The sequence below is a fragment of the Heptranchias perlo genome, chromosome 6 (assembly GCF_035084215.1).
Source record: "Heptranchias perlo isolate sHepPer1 chromosome 6, sHepPer1.hap1, whole genome shotgun sequence".
In the NCBI taxonomy this organism is placed as follows: Eukaryota; Metazoa; Chordata; class Chondrichthyes; order Hexanchiformes; family Hexanchidae; genus Heptranchias; species Heptranchias perlo.
In genome coordinates, this window is record NC_090330.1 from 40,574,488 (window position 1) to 40,597,260 (window position 22,773).

General features: G+C 44.2%; 1 protein-coding gene across 1 annotated transcript in view; it reads right to left on the reverse strand.

The window, feature by feature from the left end:
* The window catches only part of LOC137322930 (E3 ubiquitin-protein ligase SH3RF3-like), a 351,726-nt gene that overhangs the window by 57,663 nt on the left and 271,290 nt on the right, over window positions 1–22,773 (reverse strand). Inside the window, exon 3 of the mRNA XM_067986167.1 lies at window positions 21,714–21,809. Coding sequence (XP_067842268.1) covers window positions 21,714–21,809 — 96 coding nt within the window. The remainder of the gene's footprint in view (window positions 1–21,713; window positions 21,810–22,773) is intronic.

A 22,773-nucleotide genomic window follows, 5' to 3' on the forward strand; every position in this document is an offset into this window, starting at 1 on the left:
GGTGGGAAACCGGGAAAATATTTTCGTGCATTTTCTCGAGCGATCCTGACTCAATTGAAGGCCCTTAATGTGACTTTCAGGTTTTGCGTTTACTGCCGCACAGCGGGCGTGCTGTGCACCCAAATGGCCTGCTGGCAGCTGGAGTATTTAAAGGGACATTGCAGCCATGGATTTTGAGGCAGAAAGGAGCAATTTAAAGAAATGGAACAACAAAGGACAAAGCCAGCACCCTGCTTTACTGTCTCTTCACTTGAGTTGCCACTGGCCGGTGTGAGGAGCAGGAGGGAAGTCCTATACCTGGGGGATAGGAGGAAGCGCCCTGCCTCTTCCATCAAGGCGGCCTGGCTCAAAGTGGCAGAGGAGGTGAGCAGCAGGAGCACCGTGACGAGGTCTTGGGTGCAGTGCAGGAAGCACTTTAATGACCTGACCAGGTCAGGAAAAGTGTGTACAGTTACTCATTCACCTACATCCTGTGGTGCACATCACCTCCCTTCACACTCTGCCCCACAAAGCCTACTCCATCACATCACTCCTCACATTTACTTAAGGCTCAGTGTCAAGTTACCGTCACTTCCTGTACAATTCCTCATCTCCCCATTTGTGAACCCACCACTCCCACTCACTAAAATCCCAATGCAATGTGATGAATCTGTCTGATAGTCACCCTCTGATCCATCTCTTTCATTGGCAGCCTCAACCAAAGCAATACATCCATTGGTTAACCACATCACCCTTACTCACTCACACGTCTGTTCTTTCTCCCCTTGTAGAAGAAGAGAGCACAAAATGCACGGGAGAGGAATAGGACTGGAGGGGGGCCACACAAATAGTGGCCCTTACAGAGCTAAGGAGGAAGCCTTGGAACTTAGCTGGCCGTTGGAGATGCCGAGACTGGCACCCCGCAAACGTCTGGTGACAGAACTTTAGCATCCCTCACACACATGAATTGATGATATCAATGATTGACTTGTTGCATACCTCAGGATGCTCATTGCTACATCACTTCTGTGATGATTCTTAATATTGCTGTATGTTCTCTTCCAAGGCCGTCAAGGAGTGCTGAAGAGGCCCCACAATGTGGCCTACTGAGGGCAATTCCTCAGAGGAGCTCCATGCCTCTGAGGGCGCACCATCACATGATTGCGAGCCATCCACCAGCGCAGATACTCACACCTAGGTGGGTCCTGTTAGACAGTTAGTTTGGTTGTCATCTGGCGATTCACCACACACAAGTGAGCACGAGCAGACACTGGTGGCAGGGACAGCTGTGGAGAGTCCGCGTTGGAGGGCGTACTCCTCTCCAGGCTCTGCTCAGCTGGACACAGATGCTGAACCCCAGGGGCCATCCTTGAAAAGGAGAATGATTGAGGTACAGATGCACCTTTACGACATACTGGAAGACATGCGACGCACACTCTCCATGAAAGCAGAGAGGATGGAGGAGTCCACCTCCAGCATTAGTGGAATGGTGGCACGGGTAAGTGCGGGAATGTCTGTGCCTCCATTGAGCTTCTAGCACAGCTCACAAATGAGTCTATTCAGGCCCTGACAATGGCCATGCAGACTCAGGGTGACCAACATTCTGCTGCCTTAAACAGGCAAACAGATACATTAGCAGTGGCCTTACAAGGTATCACTCATGTTCTCCAAGCTGTTATCCAGCAGAGTGGTAAGAGTGATGTGGCCCTGGTCCAGGAGCGAGATGATAGCGAGCGGGGACATGGAGGTGGGGATTACGCTCAAAGCGCTCCCACGTCTCAACCATTGCCCCCCTCCCCCTCAAACAGTACCCACAATGCTGCCTCCTCTCCAGGCGGCCGAGTCTGCCCCTGCACAGGTGCAGTTGGAGCAGTCTTTGGCGGGGCCCTCTGACTGAGAGCATCTCGGCAGTCAGGGCAGGGACCTGAGCAACTTGTCACTATCTCTGTTGAAGCCACAAGGGATGCACCCTGTAGAAGTAGCAGGAAGAGGAAGGTGAAGTTTTTGTAATCACCAAGGTTATGCACAAGGGTGCCTGATGTAATGTCATGTTTTTACTTTATATTTGTTTTTTCTTACCTGCACATTAACTGTTATAATTCTCACCACCATTGCCACGTCTTGACCATTCGAGTCCCTCTCGTGAAAGCGCCCTTGCATGTTCCTCATCATGAACGGCGAGACTTGATGCCACCCATTGGCGGGTTTACAACGGGTGTATGTGTGGTGGTAGGACTGTATTGTACAAACGGCAGGGGGTTGGGCTGGTGGTGGTGGTCGTTCCAGTTGGTCTGAGTACTTCACTATCTTCACTTTGCAGATCTCCTTATGAGAATCTATCAAATATGTGTGACTCCCTGGCTCCACGAGCAGTCAGGTGTGCCGCTGCTCTGCCGATGGGTTGCCCATCATCGTCCTTCTTCTCCTCCTCCTCCTCTTTGTCTTCTTCAATGTTGATGGCAGGTGCAGATGCTTCATGAACGCATGAGTCCTTATCCACCAGTGACCCTCTCTGTTGAGCGATGTTGAGCTGGATGCAACACACGACTATTATTCTACACACCCTCGTCAGTGAGTACTGAAGGGAGCCCCCAGATCGATCCAGGCACCTGAAGTGCATCTTCAGCAGTCCTATGGCTTGTTTGATGACAGGCCTGGTGGTGATGTGCCTGTCGTTGTACCACTGCTGTGTCTCGCTGGTGGGGTTTCTCACAGGTGTTATGAGCCACATCTGCAGGGGGTATCCCCCGTCTCCAAGGAGTCAACACTTAAGTCTGTTTCGAGCATGGAAGAAGGCCGGGATGTTGGATTTGCACAAAATGAAGGAATCACGGCAGCTGCCATGGAATTTGGCACACACCTGCAGAAACCTCTTCCGGTGGTCGCAAACCAGCTGCGCATTGATGGAGTGATATCCTTTTCGGTTGATGAACAGTCCTGGCTCGTGTGCAGGTCCTCGGATTGCTATGTGAGTGCAATCAATTGCGCCCGGTACCCGTGGAAAACCAGCGAGAAATTGGTAACCCACTGCCATCTCAGTCTGGCTGATGTCGTTGCAGGAGAAGTTGACATAGTTGGATGCCCTGGCCAACAAGCCATCCGTGGCCTGTCGTATATACTTATGGGCAGACGACTGAGAGATCGTGGTGATATCACCAGCGGCGCCCTGGAAGGATCCGGAGGTGAAAAAATTGAGGATAGTGGTGACATTAACTGCCGCAGGCAATGCATGGCCACCAGGCCCAGCCGGGAGCAGCTCTGCATGAAGGAGCCTGAAGATGAGTGCGACCTCCTGGCAACTCAATCTGAGTCTTCGTAGGCACTGTTCCTCAGAGAGGACCAGGAAGCTCAGCCTCTGTCTGTAGACCCTCTCAAGTGCCTCCTGTGACCTCGGCCCCTCCGTTGGTCCCCTCTCTGCTCTTCTGCAGGTCCTTGTGGCGCACCTCTGTCTTGTGGAGCTGCAACTCCCACAACCGCACACTGTGCCTGCCGCGGATGGCGATGTGCCTCCTCCACAGATGTACTGCTGAATAAATCCATTGCGCCCCCCCCATCCTGATGGTATCAGTTTGAAAGGGTCCAAAATGTTGGTAAATATGTCTGATCACAAGAATTCTGAGTGTGAACAAAGAAATCTCAGTCTAAACACAGAGAACTCCCAGACAAAGGTTTGTCTGAGAGAACTGATCACCCTGCTGCAAAAACTCACCTTTTCTTCACATGTGTCAATCACTGGTTTAAAGATCCAAATGCTGCAACTCGCCTCTATTTCCATGGTGTGTTTCCGAGGCCACGGGAGACACATTCAGAAACAGTTAAAATGGCTGGTGTAACTCAATACACAAAAATTGAACATCCTTAAGTAGTTTAAATAGCTCAGTTGGCCCTTTAAATATTGTCCCGCCGGACTTCCGGGTTTCAGAAGCGCACGCGCACCCAGATGCCTCTGGGTCAAACCTGGAAGTCAGCGGGTTGGAGCCGAGATGCGGTTCCGCTCCCAAAACCAACAATATTCACTGCCCACCCGCTCCCCAACCCATCCGTTCTTCGGGGTTAAAATTTACCCCATTCTGTCTGTGCTGGCTCTTTGCTAGAGCAATCCAAGACATCCCACTGCCCTGTTTTCACACCATCACCCTGTATCTTCCTCTGCTTTGAATATTTATATATTTATCTAATTTTCTTGTAAAAGATGCAATGGTCTTGCCACAGAGAATAATTGAGGCAAAATCATTCCATGCTCAAACAACCATCACAGATACCATGTCAGGGAAGGAGAGATGACCAGAAACTTGGTTAAAGCGATGGGTTTTGAGGAGATTTTTGAAGGGAGTAAAGGTAACAGGGGAGGGAATTAGGAAACGGAATTCCAGAGAGTAGGACCTAAGCAGCTGAAGGCTTTACTGCCAATGGTGAGGCAAAAGGATGGAGGAAATGCACAAGAGGCCAGTGAAACCGAGAGGCAGAAGAAGGAGAGAAATAGAAGTAAAGGAGAGCGAGAGAGAAACAGAAGTGGGGGTGGAGAGAGAGGGAGAGAAAGATGGATAGCACGAAAGAACCTTTTCTTTTTGCAGACTTACCAGTACCAACCTCCATAGCTAGAGGGGTGCAACAGGCTTTGAGAATTTTTTGGTGGGGCCCAGCCCAAAAACATTTGAGAACTACCGATATAAAGAGTATACACATGCTTAGGCGTCCATCTCTAAGGAATGAACCCCTGACTTCAATTATTTAAACAACAGTGTGACCCAGAGAATAGTGAGAAGAGAGACAGATGCTGCTAGAGGGAAGAGGGAAAGAAACTCTGGAGGCAGGAAGAGTGATGGGAGAGGAAGAGACAACCTTTTGGGGATGCAGTTGATTGATTAATGATGATTAATGACTAGAATGATTAATAAATTAAGTTTAAACTCATGTATCCCCAATAATGGGTCACAGTGCAATGCAGTTTTGCTTTAGTGATTTTATTCACTGGCTAAATGTTTTAAGGCCTAATTTATGCTCTCTTTGTATTACAGCTTGGCACCCACAGCAGCTCCAATGATGTTGGCAGCACTGTAATATAACTGAGACACATCACTACTGGGTGTAGAGGCAAGAACCATCTTAAGACGTGGTTTCCAAAGGCTCTTCCAGAAGCACAGTGCCACTGCACTGAATGGAAATGGGATGTAAATGTTTTTGGGCTGAGCCCCACAAAAAAATTCTCTTAGCCTCTTGCGCCTCTCTATCTATGGAGGCTGGTACTGGGGTAGAACATCACTTTTCCTGAGTCCAACCAGAATATGCTTTTCCTACTGATGATTTGCACAGATCTTGAGATTAGTGAAGGCTGGCAAAGCAGAAAATGAAAGTTACAATCGTAACTTTTAAACAGCTGTATATACTCAATCCTGTTGCTTCTTCATTTCTACTGATACTCTAAAATCCATCTAAAATGTGACAAATTTCACTGGAACTTTGCTTAAATTCTGAAAACTATTTTCACTAGATGGGGAGTGGAATGGTATGTGGTGACTTTAAAGAAAACATATTTGGCATTAACTGTGCATTAAATCAGCCTTAACTCTCCTGTACAGTGACAAATACATATGAGAATAATTAAAATTATTTGGCGTGATGCAATGCCAATAAAATTTAGCCCATGGTTACCTGCTTGTTGAAGGGTCAATCCCTAGCTGCATAATGACACAACTTGGTAGAATTCAGTACAAGATTTAAATTCCAGCTGTTCCTTGTCCTGCTGTTATAGAGTTAACTAACGAATCACAGATTGTCTTACTCAGTTCCAGTGATTTGAAGCCTACTTTGGCAAGGATCCAACTGAAGCAGGCTGTAACTCCACGTTTCAGCGTGATAAAAGCTAACTGTATAAAGCTTACAAATCGAGCTGACATGCTGCAATCAGTCATCTCCCGTGAATGCAGGAGGAGACTACAGTCAAACCCAGCTGATATTCAATTAAAGGCCCATTTACACCAGCTGGAATCTGCAACGTGAAGTCATTACCAAAGTCAATGGAGCAAATTATAGCTGCCTGCAGTGTCTTGTGCAGCTAATGGTGTCCACAACCGCCAAGCTTTAAGGGGATGGAGATTTTTATTAAGTGTGTAATACACCTATGAAGACTTAGTACAGGAAGTAGCAGGCGATTCATGCCTGTGCTGTAAGAATTTGCAAAAACAGAACACTACTAATTTGCATAGTTTCTCTTTTAAGCTATCTCCTCCCGTTTCCCTGTTTGGAGTTTCCTCATGTCATGGGCCAACCCTAGCTGCGAGCATGGGAAAGAATTTGCTTCCAGGTCTCCTTCACATGCTGTTAGGGGCTCCACAAGAGCAGTCCAAGCTGTCAGGGCTGACTCTCCCTCTCTTCCTGTTAGAAAGCATCTGGCTTCCTGTTGGCACCATGCCATGATGAAACAGATGAGATTGATAGTTTACCATGCAGAGGATTGCTTTTGGGTATGAACTCCATGTTCTACCAGACCATGGTGCAGTACATTCACTTTGAATACATGTGTCACTGGGCTATGTCTGTTTTGTACTTTTAATGTTTTCTCACACGGAAGTTGAAACCATTTCCATTACAGTATTGTCAATGCCAATTGAAAACCTCTATGGCTAGGTACAAGTCCAGTTTTCAGATGGGTTCGTTTTACCTCTTAGTTTCCTGTTTTTTGTTCCAAAAAGAAGGTACTTAGTGTGTCTGGAAAACAGCTGTAGCTTAATTCTATCTCTAATTCAGTGAGTGTTACTGTGCAGTTTGACATAAATGCAAAAAAAGGACATTATTTAGCTCTCTCTTTAGTTGCATGCACTACGTGGCATGTTACTGAATTTTCCAGACTAGGGAGATCTCTGTTCCATCTCAGGGCTGTTACAAGTTAGCTGACCTTATCTGGGGTGATGAAAAGAATGTTACAATCGGCTTCAGTCTTCCTGAGCCAAAGAGGGGGGAAGAAAAAACAATCAGCCACGGTTCCGTCTCCCGATGTCGATCCAGTAATGTTAGCTGGAAAATGCGTTTGTGGATGTTGGATGAGAGCAGGATTGGGAGTGGAGGAGACAAAATTGGGAAGAGGAAAGAAAGAAAAGCCATGGAAGGAGTAGGCTGAGAAGTTGCAACAATATAGCACAGGATTCCCGATGAGAAGACTTGAAATTGAAAACTATTCCTGACTGACATTCACACTGAGGCATCTCCTTGGAGACAACTACACAAGCCTCAACCTGTCTGAGAATTGGAGGAGAAATTAGAAACTAGCTGAGGAGGTGCTGCCTTAATGCAACTCCTAACATGTTAGACAAGGACAGAAATGGGAGGGGTATGTGAAGATGTCCACAGGCTGGAGCATGCTGTCCTTCTGCCTGACAACATTCAAAGGAAAGGGAAAAAAAAAGATAAGACATTGCAAATAACTGTTATTAAATCAAAAGTAGCAGAACTCCCTCTTAGGCAAATTTGATTAGAGAGAGGAGAGAAAAGATACATCAAAGAGCTTTAATCTAAACTACAAACACTTTGTTCTGTAACCTAGCTATGATACAATGTGCTTCTGAGCCAGTTGTACGTCTCAGTGGAAAATATTAATCTGCTTCCATCCCAGGATTATTGCCAGAAAAGAAAACTCTCTCCCTTTTGTACTCTAACACTTCTACGGTCAAAACCATATTCGATGTTCTCTTCCTGCACTTCCGCAGATCAAGCCCGCGCACAAGAAATGTCATGCGCAGGCCAGACGCGGCTGGCCATACACGATCCTACGCATTGATCAGATGGGCTGTAGTAACTATTCCCAGCTGAAGGTTTGCTCAGATTTAAAAGAATTATTTTCATGCTTTTCTGTGCGATGCCAGCCTCCCTTCGATGATTTGGCATATCCTGGGGATCCATAGTAAACAATGAAACACTCCCAGGCCCTCTGTCCTAACCTCAAAAGAGAGTCAACTGTCCAAAAGAAAATAATACCATCATTGCAGAGGACATTTTCTATGTGCACAGCAACAGAAATAATGTATGAGTCAATGAATACAACAGATGGACAGGAATCTGATGACCTCGGGGACCCCATGGGATTCCCTTCCAGACCCGCTGGGGCCCAGCAAACCCAGTTTGAAAACCTATGGTTTAAAGCATCCAACTGAGCTACAGTATGTACTGAAAAAAAACAGCAAGCAGCTCAACTCAGCGAGTAACTGCTTTTTCCTTGGTTCAGTCTTTGATGTTCAGTAATGATGCATCTATCGAATATAACAAACAACCTGAGTCTTAAAATCCAATTTTAGTTGTCACTGAAGAATGATAGTTTAATAGGCAGGCACTGTTTATTTTAGAAGAGATTTTTTTTTTGGCAATAATATTGCCGTAAGCAGCTACTTTATATCTAAAACCCTGCATCATTTATCAGCATTCCAAAACACCGAAAGGCTGCATTATCATTCCATGCAGGAACACCTAGTGCTGGGAAATGTGCCATAATAATGCTGCTGAAGAAAATGGAGTGGGCTGCACCAAACAAACTCTGGGATTCACCTAACCTTTTCTTTAGTCTCTGGATGCTACATCGATATACACAACATTATTTGAAAACAATTTGATCACTCATGACAAACAGCAGAACATAAGAACATAAGAAATAGGAGCAGCAGCAGGCCATACGGACCCTTGAGCCTGCTCCGCCATTCAATCAGATCATGGCTGATTTTTAACCTCAACTCCACTTTCCTGCCCGATCCCCTTGATTCCCCAAGAGTCCAAAAATCTATCTATCTCAGCCTAGAATGTACTCAACGACTCAGCATCCACAGCCCTCGGGGGTAGAGAATTCCAAAGATTCACAACCCTCTGAGTGAAGAAATGCCTCCTCATCTCAGTCTTAAATGGCCGACCCTTATCCTGCGACTATGCCCTCTGGTTCTAGAAATAGTGGAAAAACCAGAAAAGCGATACCTTTCATTGACTTCAACCAATGGTACTTCCCTAATCTCACTTATAAAGCTTCTTTTTCTACAATAAAACATTTACAGCTCCATAGAAAGTCTGTGGATAAAGGTCACATGGAAACTGATGGACTTAAACAACAACAATAACTTGCATTTATACAGCACCTTTAACATAGAAAAATGTCTCAAGACACTGCACAGAGTCTTTTCTGACCTTTATGTATAGTATTTTAGGAAATAAACTGAAGGTCGGCTGGCCAGCACTTGAATACTATACCACAGTATTCATACAGGTAGATTGTTGATGTTTAATCATCAAGAAGATAACTTCTTACATCAAGGAACTGCTCATAGATTTGCATTTAAAAAGGATGCCCCTTCTATCTTACAATCAATATCTTCAAGATCCCTTATTGAGTGGTGCAAAGCCATAATACCATACATGGAGTATCCATCACCATATCCCACAGATTAGTCTGCCACTGGATCTGTGTGACTGTTGACAGCAGATGGAATAATTAGGAAGGAACAGGCTGAATCTTGCTCTCATTAGAAATGTGTAGAACAGGTTGTGGCTTTATATGAGATTGTGGAATGCTGTGTGGCTCAGAGGAAACACACTTGCATTGCTTTCCTTGATTTTGCATTGAGCATCACTGAGACTTCCTGAAAATACTTTATAAAGCTGCCTCGCCTCAAAGCAGCACATCCCCTGACTCACAATGAGGAATGCCACGAGATCTAATAGTCTAATATTAAAAGTAATGAGCTCCAGCAAAGTTAAAAGGATAGACATGTTGATGAAATAATTTGAAGTGATACAAAATGAGGACATCATAGAGAATGAAGATGCAGTAATAATCATATCTAACGAGTGTAACTTAATGGCCTGAGTAATACTGCCACTATATCTGTATAGTCCTTATGGAGCCAGAAGGTGGGAGTGTGTGCTGTAGCCTCCTGTTGGTGGTGTTTTACATTGACTAACAGATGTTGTGCTTTTCTCGACCAAATTGCTCCCAGCCCAATAGGGTTGACCACGGAGTGAACAAGTTTCTCAATGGAAAGAGACAATTCTGAATATCAGTTGAGGCTGGTATCAGTATTCAGAGTCTCCAAAAGGGAGTCCAGTGATTTGGGAAATGGGGGAGCGGGAAGGAGGAGAAAGAGGGAGAATAAAGAGAAATAGAGAGTGTGTTTAATAAAAGAAGAAAGAAATTGTAAACATTTTTTTCAAAAGTATGCAGAGTTACTTTATGGTCAGTGCCACTTTCACTGGACATAAGTATAGCATAGAATCAGTTACTTGAGACAAAATTGCAAATCCCGAACCAAATCAAAACAATCGAGTTCAACATTAAATTAATTGCTTAAACCAGACAGTAGTGCCATTTTTAAAATCAGACAATTAGCTGCTATTATAAGTAACTGATTTATTATGGAACTTTATTGCTTTAATTTGGGATTCACAATTTCATATAGAACTCTACTGGTGTGCCAAGATCATCTCTAGGATACAACCACCTCCTGAGTTCTCTGTTCATCTCGCTCTGCCCTCTTATGCACCCCCATCTCTTCGCTCCACTATTGGCGGTTGTGCCTTCAATTGCTTAGGCCCCATGGTCTGGAATTCTTTCCCTAAACCTCTCTACCTTGCTACCTCCCTCTCCTCCTTTAACAGTCTCCTTAAATCCCACTTCTTTGACCCAACTTTTGGTCATCCCTCCCAATATCTCCTTCTTTAGCTCGGCGTCCATTTTTTCCTTACATTCAGTAAAGCACCCTGGGACTTTTTTCTACGTTAAAGGTGTTATATAAATGCAAGTCATTGTTGTTGTTGCTGTAAGTCAAGCAGATGATCTGTAGCTGTTGAGTAGTGTGCAAGTACAGAAATATATGTCTCTGAAGCAAGAAAATACACATAGCGAGAAAATTTGCACTGAACAACTACAGCTGATCCTCAAACACTGGAAAAGCTCACTAAAACTCATTGATAGCGATATACTGGGCTGTCAATATAGATGGACTAAACTTTGATGTACAAACCAGCCCATTATAAGTGCCTTGCACTGTATATCTGTTAGAGTGGCCCTTCTGCAGACCACTGCTCAGATTTGTAGGACTGTGGCAAACAAATTGGGAGTAACTCTGCATGAAACCATCACGATAGCTCCAAACAGGAACATTAAAATGCAATTAGCCAAAGTAGCAACATGCACAGCACCAGGAGTCTAGGAGGTCAGAATGGGCATTAAATAAGATATGGTGTCAGAAGCAACCTTCACACAACACTGCTGGAATAGCAAGTCTAGTTCAAGAGAGTTTATAGCATTAAGTAATTTTAATACACCCAATGGAATAAGTAATATCAGAATAATCCTGTAGCATGTCATCCAGTGGAAAGATTGTAACAATTTAAACAATTTTTGTAAGTGGAAAAAATATCAACTCAATGCCAGACTAAATTACAGGATGTGGGAAAACAACTGGCGAAACATAACAATTATGTTCCTGTAAATACACGATCTTGTAAATCTTTCTGTAAACAAACAAAAAAAATGTATTCTGACAGGTCTTAAGGGGTTCCATTTTGAAAAAATAAAACAAAACAAAAAACTCTCAGCAATTCCTTGGGTGTTTCTGAGGTGAACAAACTTTGATGAGTTGCCTCATAATATTATCCATATGTACTTGCAATGGAATTAAATTGCACTTTCTCGTGTGTTTCTGATTATTTACTTTATTTTTCATTAGGCTTTTGGGGATTCATGGGAATTAATGCATCATTTATACTCTGCTGTGTGATTTGCTTTAACCATGGGAATTGTTTTCACTCCACTTCTCTCTGCGTTTTTCATTTGCCGTTTGATAGGTCATGTGGGTATTTCCAAGCCTTAAGTTTCAGTTCCACGTTTTAATACACGTCATTATTTGCTCTCATGTGATATAATTTAGTGCACTACAGCTACAAGGTGACCACAACACCCACAATTCATTCCCCCATAGTTACTTCGCAGAAAATATAGATGTTGCTGTTAACTTCTTGATTTTAACGATCAAATCCAACTCCAAAAAGAAGTTGTTCCCAAATTTTGCGGGGGGGGTGGGGGGGGGGGGGTGGGGGAGAGGGGAAGTGTTCCTATGCACCAGATGCAGTGGTCCAACTACCTCGGTTAGAAATTAGCGGGAGTTCAAATATCGTGCGCTGTGCTGAGATCGCCCTATATGAGGCTGTGTATGGGTGTACATTTTTCTTTGATTTTAAATTTGCTCATTTTCTTTAAAATTTAAAGAAATTCAGACTTAGGAATGTCAGTCTACCATAGCAAGGCAGGAAGATGGGGTGAGGCTGCATCGGTGGCAGCACCAGGTGCCCACCAGGTAAGCAATGTCTTTTAACAGTATTATAGTTCGCTATCAGTCCAGATGATGCTTGCCTGAATTGATAGCTGCCACTGATCTGCCATTTCAAATTACGGGGCATGATTTTAGCTGGGAGCCGGAAACCCAGCGCGTCGGTAGATATCCGTGTGGGGAACCCGGAAGCCAAATGAGTGCGTCACATACCGCGATCGCAACTCAATTGAAGGTAAGTATCTGCGCTTCCGAGTTTCTCACGCGCCAGGCAGCTGGATTGACAGGCTGGATGCCTGTCAGAAGTGAAAGGGGCCACGAATCAAGGAGGGGGGGGGCAACAGGGAGAGAGAGATCGTGGGCTTTGGAACAAAATCGAGGGAGCGGAAGGTGGGGGACATAGACGACGTTGGTTGGGCCTTGAAGATTGGGGGGGGGGGGTCGTCCACCATCAGTGGGGGGGCGAACGCGGGGGTCCTGTCGCGCCAGGTGAGCTTGTTGGGCCTGGAAGAAGCACTCCTGCTCCTCTTGGCCCACAAACAGTGCAATAAAGGCACTCACCTCATGGATCCTCACCTTCCTGCCTGCTTTCACTTGACGTGAATCGGAAGCAAAGGGAAACCCAAACAGGTAAGGTTAAATCCATTTTACTTTTGTAATACACAAAAAATTAATTACCTCAACTATTTCAATGAGGTACATTGTCCCTTTAAGTATCAGCCTATCGGCTTTAAGTGGGGGCGGGACTACCGGGTGTCTGTTGTGCACGCATCTAAACGTGTCTGAGTCAACCCAGAAGTGGGCACGGTGGAGTTGGGATGCGGTCCTGCTCCAAAAGGCTATTATTTTAACCTCTCACCCGCCCGCAACCCACCCGTTCTTGGGTTTAAAATTACCCCCAAAGTGTTCCAAACGCCCCAACTTCCGTAGCTGCCGCGTGCTATATAACTGACGTGACAGTGATGCTTGGTGTTCAACCATTGTGAAGGAATTGAGTATTTTTTGAAGCGCAATGTTGAGGATGTTGATCTCATGGAAGGAATAAGTAGTCGGAGAAAAGAAAAATAGGAAATAAGATCTTTGCTAATCATAGCAGGTACGGCACAGGAGGAGGAGGCCATTTGGCCCATCGTGCCTGTGTGGGCTCTTTGAAAGTGCTATCCAATTAGTCCCATTCCCCTGCTCTTTCCTCATAGCTCTGGAAATTTTTCCCTTCAAGTATTTAGCTAATTCCCTTTTGAAAGTTACTATTGAATCTGCTTCCACCACCTTTTCAAGCAATGCATTCCGGATCATAACAACTCGCTGTGTAAAAAAATGTTTCCTCACATCATAAGAATATAAGAAATAGGAGCAGGAGTAGGCCATACGGACCCTCGAGCCTGCTCCGCCATTCAATAAGATCATGGCTGATCTTCGACCTCAACTCAACTTTCTCACCGATCCCCATATCCCTTGATTCCCCTAGAGTCGAAAAATCTATCTATCTCAACCTTGAATATAGGTAATGACTCAGCATCCACAGCCCTCTGGGGTAGAGAATTCCAAAGATTCACAACCCTCTAAGTGAAGAAATTCCTCCTCATCTGAGTCTTAAATGGCTGACCCCTTATCCTGAGACTATGCCCTCTAGTTCTAGACTCTCCAGCCAGGGGAAACAACCTCTCAGCATCTGCCCTGTCAAGCTGCCTCAGAATCTTATATGTTTCAATGAGATCACCTCTCATTCTTCTAAACTCCAGAGAGTATAGGCCCATTCCACTCAATCTCTCCTCATAGGACAACCCTCTCATCCCAGGAATCAATCTAGTGAATCTTCGTTGCACCGCCTCTAAGGCAAGTATATCCTTCTTTAGATAAGGAGACCAAAACTGTACACAGTACTCCAGGTGAGGTCTCACTAAAGCCCTGTACAATTGTAGTAAGACTTCCTTACTCTTGTACTCCAACCCCCTTGCAATAAAGGCCAACATGCCATTTGCCTTCCTAATTGCTTGCTGTACCTGCATGCTAACTTTTTGTGTTTCTTGTATAAGGACACCCAAAACTCTCTGAACACCAACATTTAATAGTTTCTCACCATTTAAAAAAAATTCTGATTTTCTATTCTTCCTACCAAAGTGAATAACCTCACATTTCCCCACATTATACTCCATCTGCCACCTTCTTGCCCACTCACCTAACCTGTCTATATCCCTTTGTAGATTCTTTGCATTCTCCTCACAGGACACAAGTTCTAACTGAACTTAGAATTCACATTCACTGGTTCTGAAGAAAATCCTCGACTGCAATGTGTTGTTTGTGCTGATGTTCTTGCTCAGGATAAGACGAAACCAACAAACTAAAAAGCCACTTGGAGACCAATCATTTTGCCCTCAAAGAAAAGCCATGAGATTTTTTCAAATAAAAGCTCTTTCAACTAAAAGGACAGATGAAGATAATCAAAGATGTTCGATAGCTATCTAGTAGTAAAGTTTTGGCAAGAATCTGTGAATTCAGGGAGGAGTGCTGCATGTTTTTGATCGACTCGGAATCACTACTTCACCACCATTTCCTCGACCAGCACTTCCAGGTTTAACTGGGCTATTTGGCCGACATACTTGAAAGGCTCAATGAACTTTGCAAGGTAAGAATTGTAATATTTTCATCATGCATGAAAAAGTAGAGCTTTGCCAAAACTTTTTGCTATGGAGTAACTATGTGTTGCAAGACAATGCAAGTATGTTCCTGACAACGTGTTCTGTTATTATAAACTGTGAAATGTCAGTCCTAGAAGTTAAAGATGGAATTCTGGAGCATTTGTCTCAGCTAAATTCAGTGAATATTTTCCTGAAAGAGAGTCAACTGATTTCCAGGATTTCATCTGGGTGCGAAATCCGTTTTCAGAGGATTTTGTAGCAAATGCCAAGAAAATTTGATTGCCGTTGCTGGTGACTTTTGAGTGATAATATAATGCCTCTTGAGCAGTTCTGGCTCTCAATTCAAAAAGAGTTTCCCGCGTAGTCTCAGGGCCGTTGAAATACTCGTCCACATTACCTCAACATAACAGTGTGAAGAGGGATTTGCTTCATCTACTTACAAAAAAAACAAGTATAGAAGCCGCTTGAACGTAGACATTGTGTTGCGATTGAAACTCTCCGAAGTTAAACCGAGATTCCACAAATTGTGCGCTAGCAGCAAACAGGCTCATCCTACTCACTAAGACAAAGGTGAGTCATCAACCCTTCTTTGATGTTCAAGTTTATTCGGTAGTGTAGTAGTGCTACTGTGCTATTTATGTTGCTCTCTGTCTTAAGTGATTTGTTATGTGTCAGCCAAGAAAATAAATTCCTCTTGTTCTGTATAAAAATATTATTTCTTAGAAAGAGGCGGCATGCATGAGGTGTGAATCTTCGAAAGGGGGCTCAGCAAAAAAAGTTTGGGAAACCCCTTCTGTACAAGAAGAATAGCTTGTAACAAGAGGTTCTAGAATTATTCATTGTTAGACTGGTTCTAGAAGCTCTAGATGTACTAAGTATGTTGAGGTTGTGTTTTCAGCCCAATCACCTTCAGCTGCTTCGTCAATGACCTTCCTTATTATAAGGTCAGGAATGGGGCAGGCAGACTAGGCCTCAGTTTAATGTCTCATCTGAAATACAGTGCCTCTGACAATGCAGCACCCCCGCAGTACTGCACTGAACTGTCAGTCTAGATTATGTGCTCAAGGCATAGAGTGGGGCTTGAACCCACAATCTCTGACTCAAAGGCAAAAGCAACATCACTTAGCCAAAGTGGCATTTCATTAGAAGCTAACTGTGGAGGGACATTTCTGTAGATTGACAGCTGCTTATAAATCTCCAGCTCCCGCCCTTTGGGAATGGCCAGGTTATCAACATCAGTCGAAACAGCAGGAAATGACTGGCTTTCTTTCTTTTTAAAGATGGTTTTACATCGGTAATAAAGTGTGGCACTTTGAATTGTGACAGATGCCTGATAGACACAATACTTACATTTGTTTTGGTTTTTCCTTTTCAATTTTGTTCCCTCACTCCTGCTGAAGACAACAACTCATTTGGGGTATGGTTCCACAAGCAGCAGCAGCATACTTTATGCCAGCAGCAAATTCATTGAGAGTGGCAGTACAGCCAAGTCTGGCCCTGTCCTCACCAAACATACAGCTATTTATACTTCCAGCTCACAGAACTAGAAAGCAGTCAGGAGCAAAACTTCTGGTTGACTTTATCCCCAGGTTCGACAATAGTAGCACATCCCCATGTGGTTTCTCCCGACGCCCACCCACAGATAAACCAACAAAGTCTGGCATAACTTTCCCTCTGGGGAGAGGCTGAGTGCAAATAGAGCCAATCAGCAAAGGATCTCAACTTGGATTTTCTGGGCACATTAAAATGCAAATATCCCAGATAATGAATAAACATTCAGAAGGAAAATGTTAACACGCCTTTAAAATATTCAATCTGGGGCACCCCAAAGGCTCCCCAAAGGCAAGTCTATCCAGCAAATAATTGAGCCATGCAGGATGATCTCAGGTTCAATCCCCAGTCCATGCTGAGTTAGCCTGTTTCAGCTGTGATGGCATTACAACAACAATAACTTGCATTTATAAAACGCTTTTAATGTACTAAAGTGTCCCAAGGCTCTTCACAGGAACGTTATCGAACAGAATTTGACACCGACCCACATAAGGAGGTATTAGGACAGGTGACCGTAAGCTTGGTCAAAGAGGGAGGTTTTAAGGAGCATCTTAAAGGAGAAGAGAGAGGTAAAGAGGTTTAGGGGTGATATAATTGGCCGCTGCACTCTTGGCCTAGGGAGAGGAAAATTGGCCTGGGTTCCCACAACTGATCGCTATCCAATAACTCCTGCTGGACTTGCAGGTGTGTAGATGGTGGGTGAAGCAAGGATCATGCTTAACATTGATGTCCGCTGCTGTCAAACCGATTTCCTGACACTCACAGTCAAGGCTCACGCAAAAATAATGGACAACTGGGCAAGGTACCAGAGAACTTTCAGCATCTGTGAAATGGTACCACAGTAAGTAGCCAGGAGAGAGGAGAAAATGGCCAGGGAGAAAATGGCAAAAAAGAAAAGGACTCAATGGCCCCGATATTTATGGAGGGGTGGGGAGGGTGCGGGGGAGTGCAGCAGCGTGTCCAAAACTTGGCAAGACCGGGGACGTGGAGGTCCTGCCGAATTCAATGGCAGAACCTTGTTATAATTTTCTTCTTCCATTTCCCACCTGACAACTGGCCAGATTGACAGGCTGCCTGGCAGGAAAACCAGCAGCAGGAGGCCGCAGCCAGGTACCATTGAGGACGGTCCCCAGCAATTGGGAAGGAGGGAGAGATCAGGGCTTGGGGAGGTGGGAGGGGGGAAGAGCCTGGCATTCAGGAGGGAGTGATCGGGGCTTGAGTCAGGGTGAGGGGGGAGGGGAGGGGAAAGATCCTGGCAATCGGAAAGGAGGGATCAGAGCTTGGTGGTGGGGGAGGGGGGAGAAAAAGAGCCTGGCAGTCAGGAGGGGGGGATCAAGGCTTGGTCGGAGGGGAGGGGGGGGCGGCTGATCGCAGAAGGGAGGCCGAAGGCTTCCTTGAGGAACCGGGGGGAGCACTCCTGCTCCTCCTGGCTCACAAGGAGTGCTATAAAAAGCACTAACCTGCTGGAATTGGCACCTCTCGCCTCCGTTTTGCTGCCGGGTTTCCCGAGCCCTGGGAATCCTGGCCGGCAGCAGTTAGATTTTAATCAGGTTCCCAACTGCACTGTGGGAGCCTGATTTAAATATGTTAATGAAGAGTCCCGCCTCTTCAAGACGGGACACGTGCACGGCACGCAACCCACTGCCATAAAAATGGCGGCAGGCGCGTATGCGTGTTCCCCGATTTTTAATTTTTAACCTCCCCCGCCCCCCGACTCTCTCCCACCCGTCATGGGGGTGGAGGGGGGGTTAATATTGAGGCCATTCAATGTAATAGTTAGATTGTCAAAATGTATGAACTATTCCACCATTATTTACTTCTCAGCTCAGTGAGGTCATAGGGTGGAGCATTTTTCAAAGTACTATTTTCATTCAAAGCATCGAAAAAAGTGGAGTCAGTGCATTTCCTGCCAGACTCCCAAACTGTCTGAAGAGGTGGGCACTGCTTTACAAAATGAGGGGGCTGGAAAATGTCCAGAATTATGGCAGCCCGTTTATGATTCACAACTTTACTGCCCGACTCCATGTTATAAACAGTGCGTAGAACACACTGAATACGGTCTATTCCCCATAACTCAATATCACTTATTGCACTAAAAAATTGAAATACGTAATAATTTGAATTAAGCAGCATAAATAGCGCAACAAAGTGTGAGTTTAGGGCTAAGATAATCTAAATTGTCAGATAATCTGAATTGTGGAAGTTTGAATGAAGAGGAGTAGACTGTATATATTTTAAATACGTTAATCTAAACAAAGCAGCTTGATAAAAAAAAATGATTTGCTGTGGGAATGGTAAACTTGGCAAAAACTTCAAAAAGTTTAAAATGTGGAGCAGTGGCTTTAATTGATGCACAAATCATTGTGAACAGGAAACAGACTTAAACCCTCCCACCCTTTTCCTTTTCAATTCCATGCCAAGCGCACTTTTCTATATTTTTCATTTTTCTGCATAAGACTGAACTCCTGCATTTTAGAGGATGGGAACAAAGCCGCCAAACCTGCCAGAAATATTGTTAGGAGTCTTACAATACCAGGTTATAGTCCAACAGCTTTATTTAAAATCACAAGCTTTTGGAGGCTTCCTCCTTCGTCAGGTTGTGATGAAGGCTTGTGATTTTAAATAAAGCTGTTGGACTATAACCTGGTGTTGTAAGACTCCTTACATTTGTCCACCCCAGTCCATCACCGGCATCTCCACATCAGAAATATTGTTTGCACTGGACATAGAATTTCATGGTAATCAACTGCAAATTATTTCTCCGTAAACCTGTATAGATTATGGAATTGATTTTTGCGTTGAGCGCATATTGGACGGGCAGTCAGCGCTCTCGACCTAATGACATCAGTGGGAAGCCCGATCAATTTCAATAGTTGGGCCCCATTTAAATAGAACAGGTTGAGCGTATCAGCAGCTCGCCGTTTGGCAGGACGGGAAATCCGGTGGGTCAAGTACTCGTCATGGGTCTGCAAGTAACACCTTAAAGGGGAAGGCCGGAAACATCAGGGATGTGGGAGGGGAGTTAAACTGAGCAGATTCTCCCAAATCTACCATGATAGATGGATACAGTATCAATTGAAGCAGAATTGGATCAAGCTTAAACTGTCAAATGATACAAACAGCACAACTCTATCGATTTTGGGTGCAAGTGACCTTGGAATTCAAATCTCAAACCACAGCATCATGAGTGAGTGTTTTATTGGTTTCGCTAACAGCAGGGATTCTAAGTCAACCACATTTTTTTTTACTGTCTTGCACCCATATTATTTTGTAACTCAACCTCCCACCCCTCTCTTACACAACTGCCAACTCAGATATTTTTGTCTACGTGTGCGTGACCAGTAGCTTTAATAACTGAAGTTACTCCAAGTGAACCAATTGCTCGCAGCAGTTTAGTTTTTCTTCTGCAACTTTTAGTAGGATGAGGAGGCAACCAGGGCATTTACAATAAACTACTGCCTCTTGCAGCAGGAAGCTTTGCTGCTTTGAAGTGAGTGACTCAGTCAGCCTTGGGATGTCTCCAGTAATTTTTTTTTAAAATTCAGTGTTTAAAAATTAATTACACTTGATTTATTCCTGTCTGGTCACATTGTAGCTACACTGTCCCAACGTTTACACTTTAGCAGTCTCCTGCATTTCAAGAATCCTGGCAGGTCTGCAACAGGCCCACACTACACAATTTCACAGTTGGATTGGAATGTGGAAGGTCATTCTCTCCCATAACAGCCATTTAAACCCAAAACACACCGTGGGAGAAGATTTTCTCAGACCGCTGTATATTAGCAGCACTGTAACTGTAGAGGAGGAGAAACACCAGGGAGATTTCAAATACAGAAAAGGCAACTGTATAAATTAAGTTGAATTATTTTGTGAATTATGTAATTTTTAATGTGTTTATTATGTTGGAAACTTTATTTGTAGCACTATGTTTTCTCGATACTGGCAAAACACGTTGGCAACTGATACAATTTTCAAAACATATTTTGAATGAATTTGTTGGTTTCCTTTCTCCTCCTTGCTGGTTGTTTTATTGGAAGTTGTTTGCTAACTGCTGATTCTTGATTGGTAGTTTTTGCACTTCCTTGGTATTTATTGGTATATTCCTTATCTGTTCAATGGTGATTTGATGCTGTGTTAGGAGTATGAACTTTGAATTAACCAGATGCAGGTGTGACACAGAATTGTGCATGTGTGGCCAACTTTGAAGCATGAAATCGATAGTCATAGACATAGGCTGATGCAGGACTTTTATGTATAGATTAGCAAAAAATGCAGTGTATATCTTACAAAACCCAAGTCATCTCGAAGTATGGGTTAGCGAGCAGGAACACATTAACAGTCATTTACTATTTCTATATGTAATACATACAGGAATATTTTAACCCAGTGAAGAAGAGTATAATTTTTTAATTAACTCTCTCACCATCACAGTGGGGGGACCTTTTGCCCACCCGCCCGGTGGGGACGGGAAGGGTGTGCAGTTAAAATAGCTGTTCAAAGACACCGCCACATTCCCGCCTGCCTCCATCATTCCTGGGCCCCCTATTAGGCGGCCGAGATGCCCACCTGACTCAGGTTGGAGCCTTATTACTACATGTAAATCGAGGTCCTAGATGTTGTTCGGACCCCAATGGCATTTTAATGACCTACTGAACAGGTCATCCACCATGGTTGCCCCACTTAATAAAGCCTGGTGGAGAAGAAGAGGAAGCCCTCTAAGCTGGTCAAAAACTTTCCTTCGTGGGGCCAGGAGGAGCAGGAGTGCTCCTCCGGATCCCACAAGGAAAGTCTGGGCCTTTGCTGCCCAGGCTCCCCCCATTCCACCCTGACCCCAGCCCCCCCTCAACTTTCCTTGGTGCTGGAGTGCAGCCTCTGGGCCCCATGATTTTAACCTGCCCAAAGCCAACCTGCTGCCTTGCTTTGCCCGTTTTGGGTGGGCAAATGAGGCCGGGGAGTTAAAATAGCCCAGGCCTCAAGCTGGTAACACCCTCCACTCACCTGAAATCCACAAGATCCAACCAATATCTCCCAGTCAAAAAAAATAGTTGAGCAACATGATCTTTGACCTTCAACTTCTGCCTTCAACCTCCTGAGCTAAAGTGAAAATCCACAGCAAACCTCAGCAGTCTTTGTAATGCAAACCAATGCAAGTTAGTGGCCATATTGTTGACTCTGATGCACACAAGCATAAAATAATCACAAATTTAAAAGATAGGGTAAGTTGCTATTGTTTTGATAGACTCACCTCAACGTACAAAAGGGGAAATATTCCTATCTTATCTCCCAACATCCCTTCTGCCCAGTTATCATCCACTCTCCTTATGACAGTCAAAATTTCATCCTGAAAGCAGAGAAGATATACATGTTAAAATAAGTCAGCTGAATTTCACAGTAACTTTAAGAACAGTAATGTAAATGAGGCTCAAGTATTATGAAAATCCAGAATCTGTTGATGCTTGAAAGATGCAGGGGTGAAGTAGGACACGGGCAGTGACGCAAAACCAGTGGAATCGCAATTGCTGCCCATTCTATAACACGCCTGATATAGTTTTACTGAAGTCAATGGAATTAATTATCGGGCGGAGCGTGTAACGGGCGACCAATACGATGCCGTGTCCAATTTCACCCCCCACTGTTCCTTCATGTCTCTCACTTGTCCAATACGCATCACCTTTGACAGCATCACCTTTAATTCTTCTTAATCTATTGTCATTCTTATCCTCACTATCTTAAATGATCCCCATTGAAACACTCTTTCCATTCCTAGAGGTGCCTCCAAAAGCTTGGTTTCCTTTATTAAACCAGAAACTTTATTTTCCTCTCCACAACTTCTAACTCTATAAAGCCCAAGCTGATCTAAGACTTCAATGCTCCCTAAAACCCCATAAACCTGTCCCTTCTTCTTGGACAGGATGCCAGAACAAACTGGTCATTTCGTAGGTGACCCCTTCCACACCTCAAGCCTCCGACCATTCTGTTGCAACCTTTCTTGTTTCTCTCTTGTTTCCATTCTGTTGCAACTTTTCTTGTTTCTCTATCAGTGGTACTTTTGTTATTGCTCATGGGAGCTTTCCTCTTGTTATTCTTTAGCTACAAATAGCCATCCTACCCTCACTTCCTCCTTCCTGCATTCTTGCTATGTTGAAATTAAGACTTATTGCACTGTCTCCAACTCTACTTCATTTTTTCCTAGGACTTCAGTACTGTGGAACTCTGTAGCTCCCTGTATCCTTCCTTCCTTATCTTTAGGCTCTTGCACCAATGTCACCTAATCACTACTTCCTTATTTACCTTATGTCTTTTAA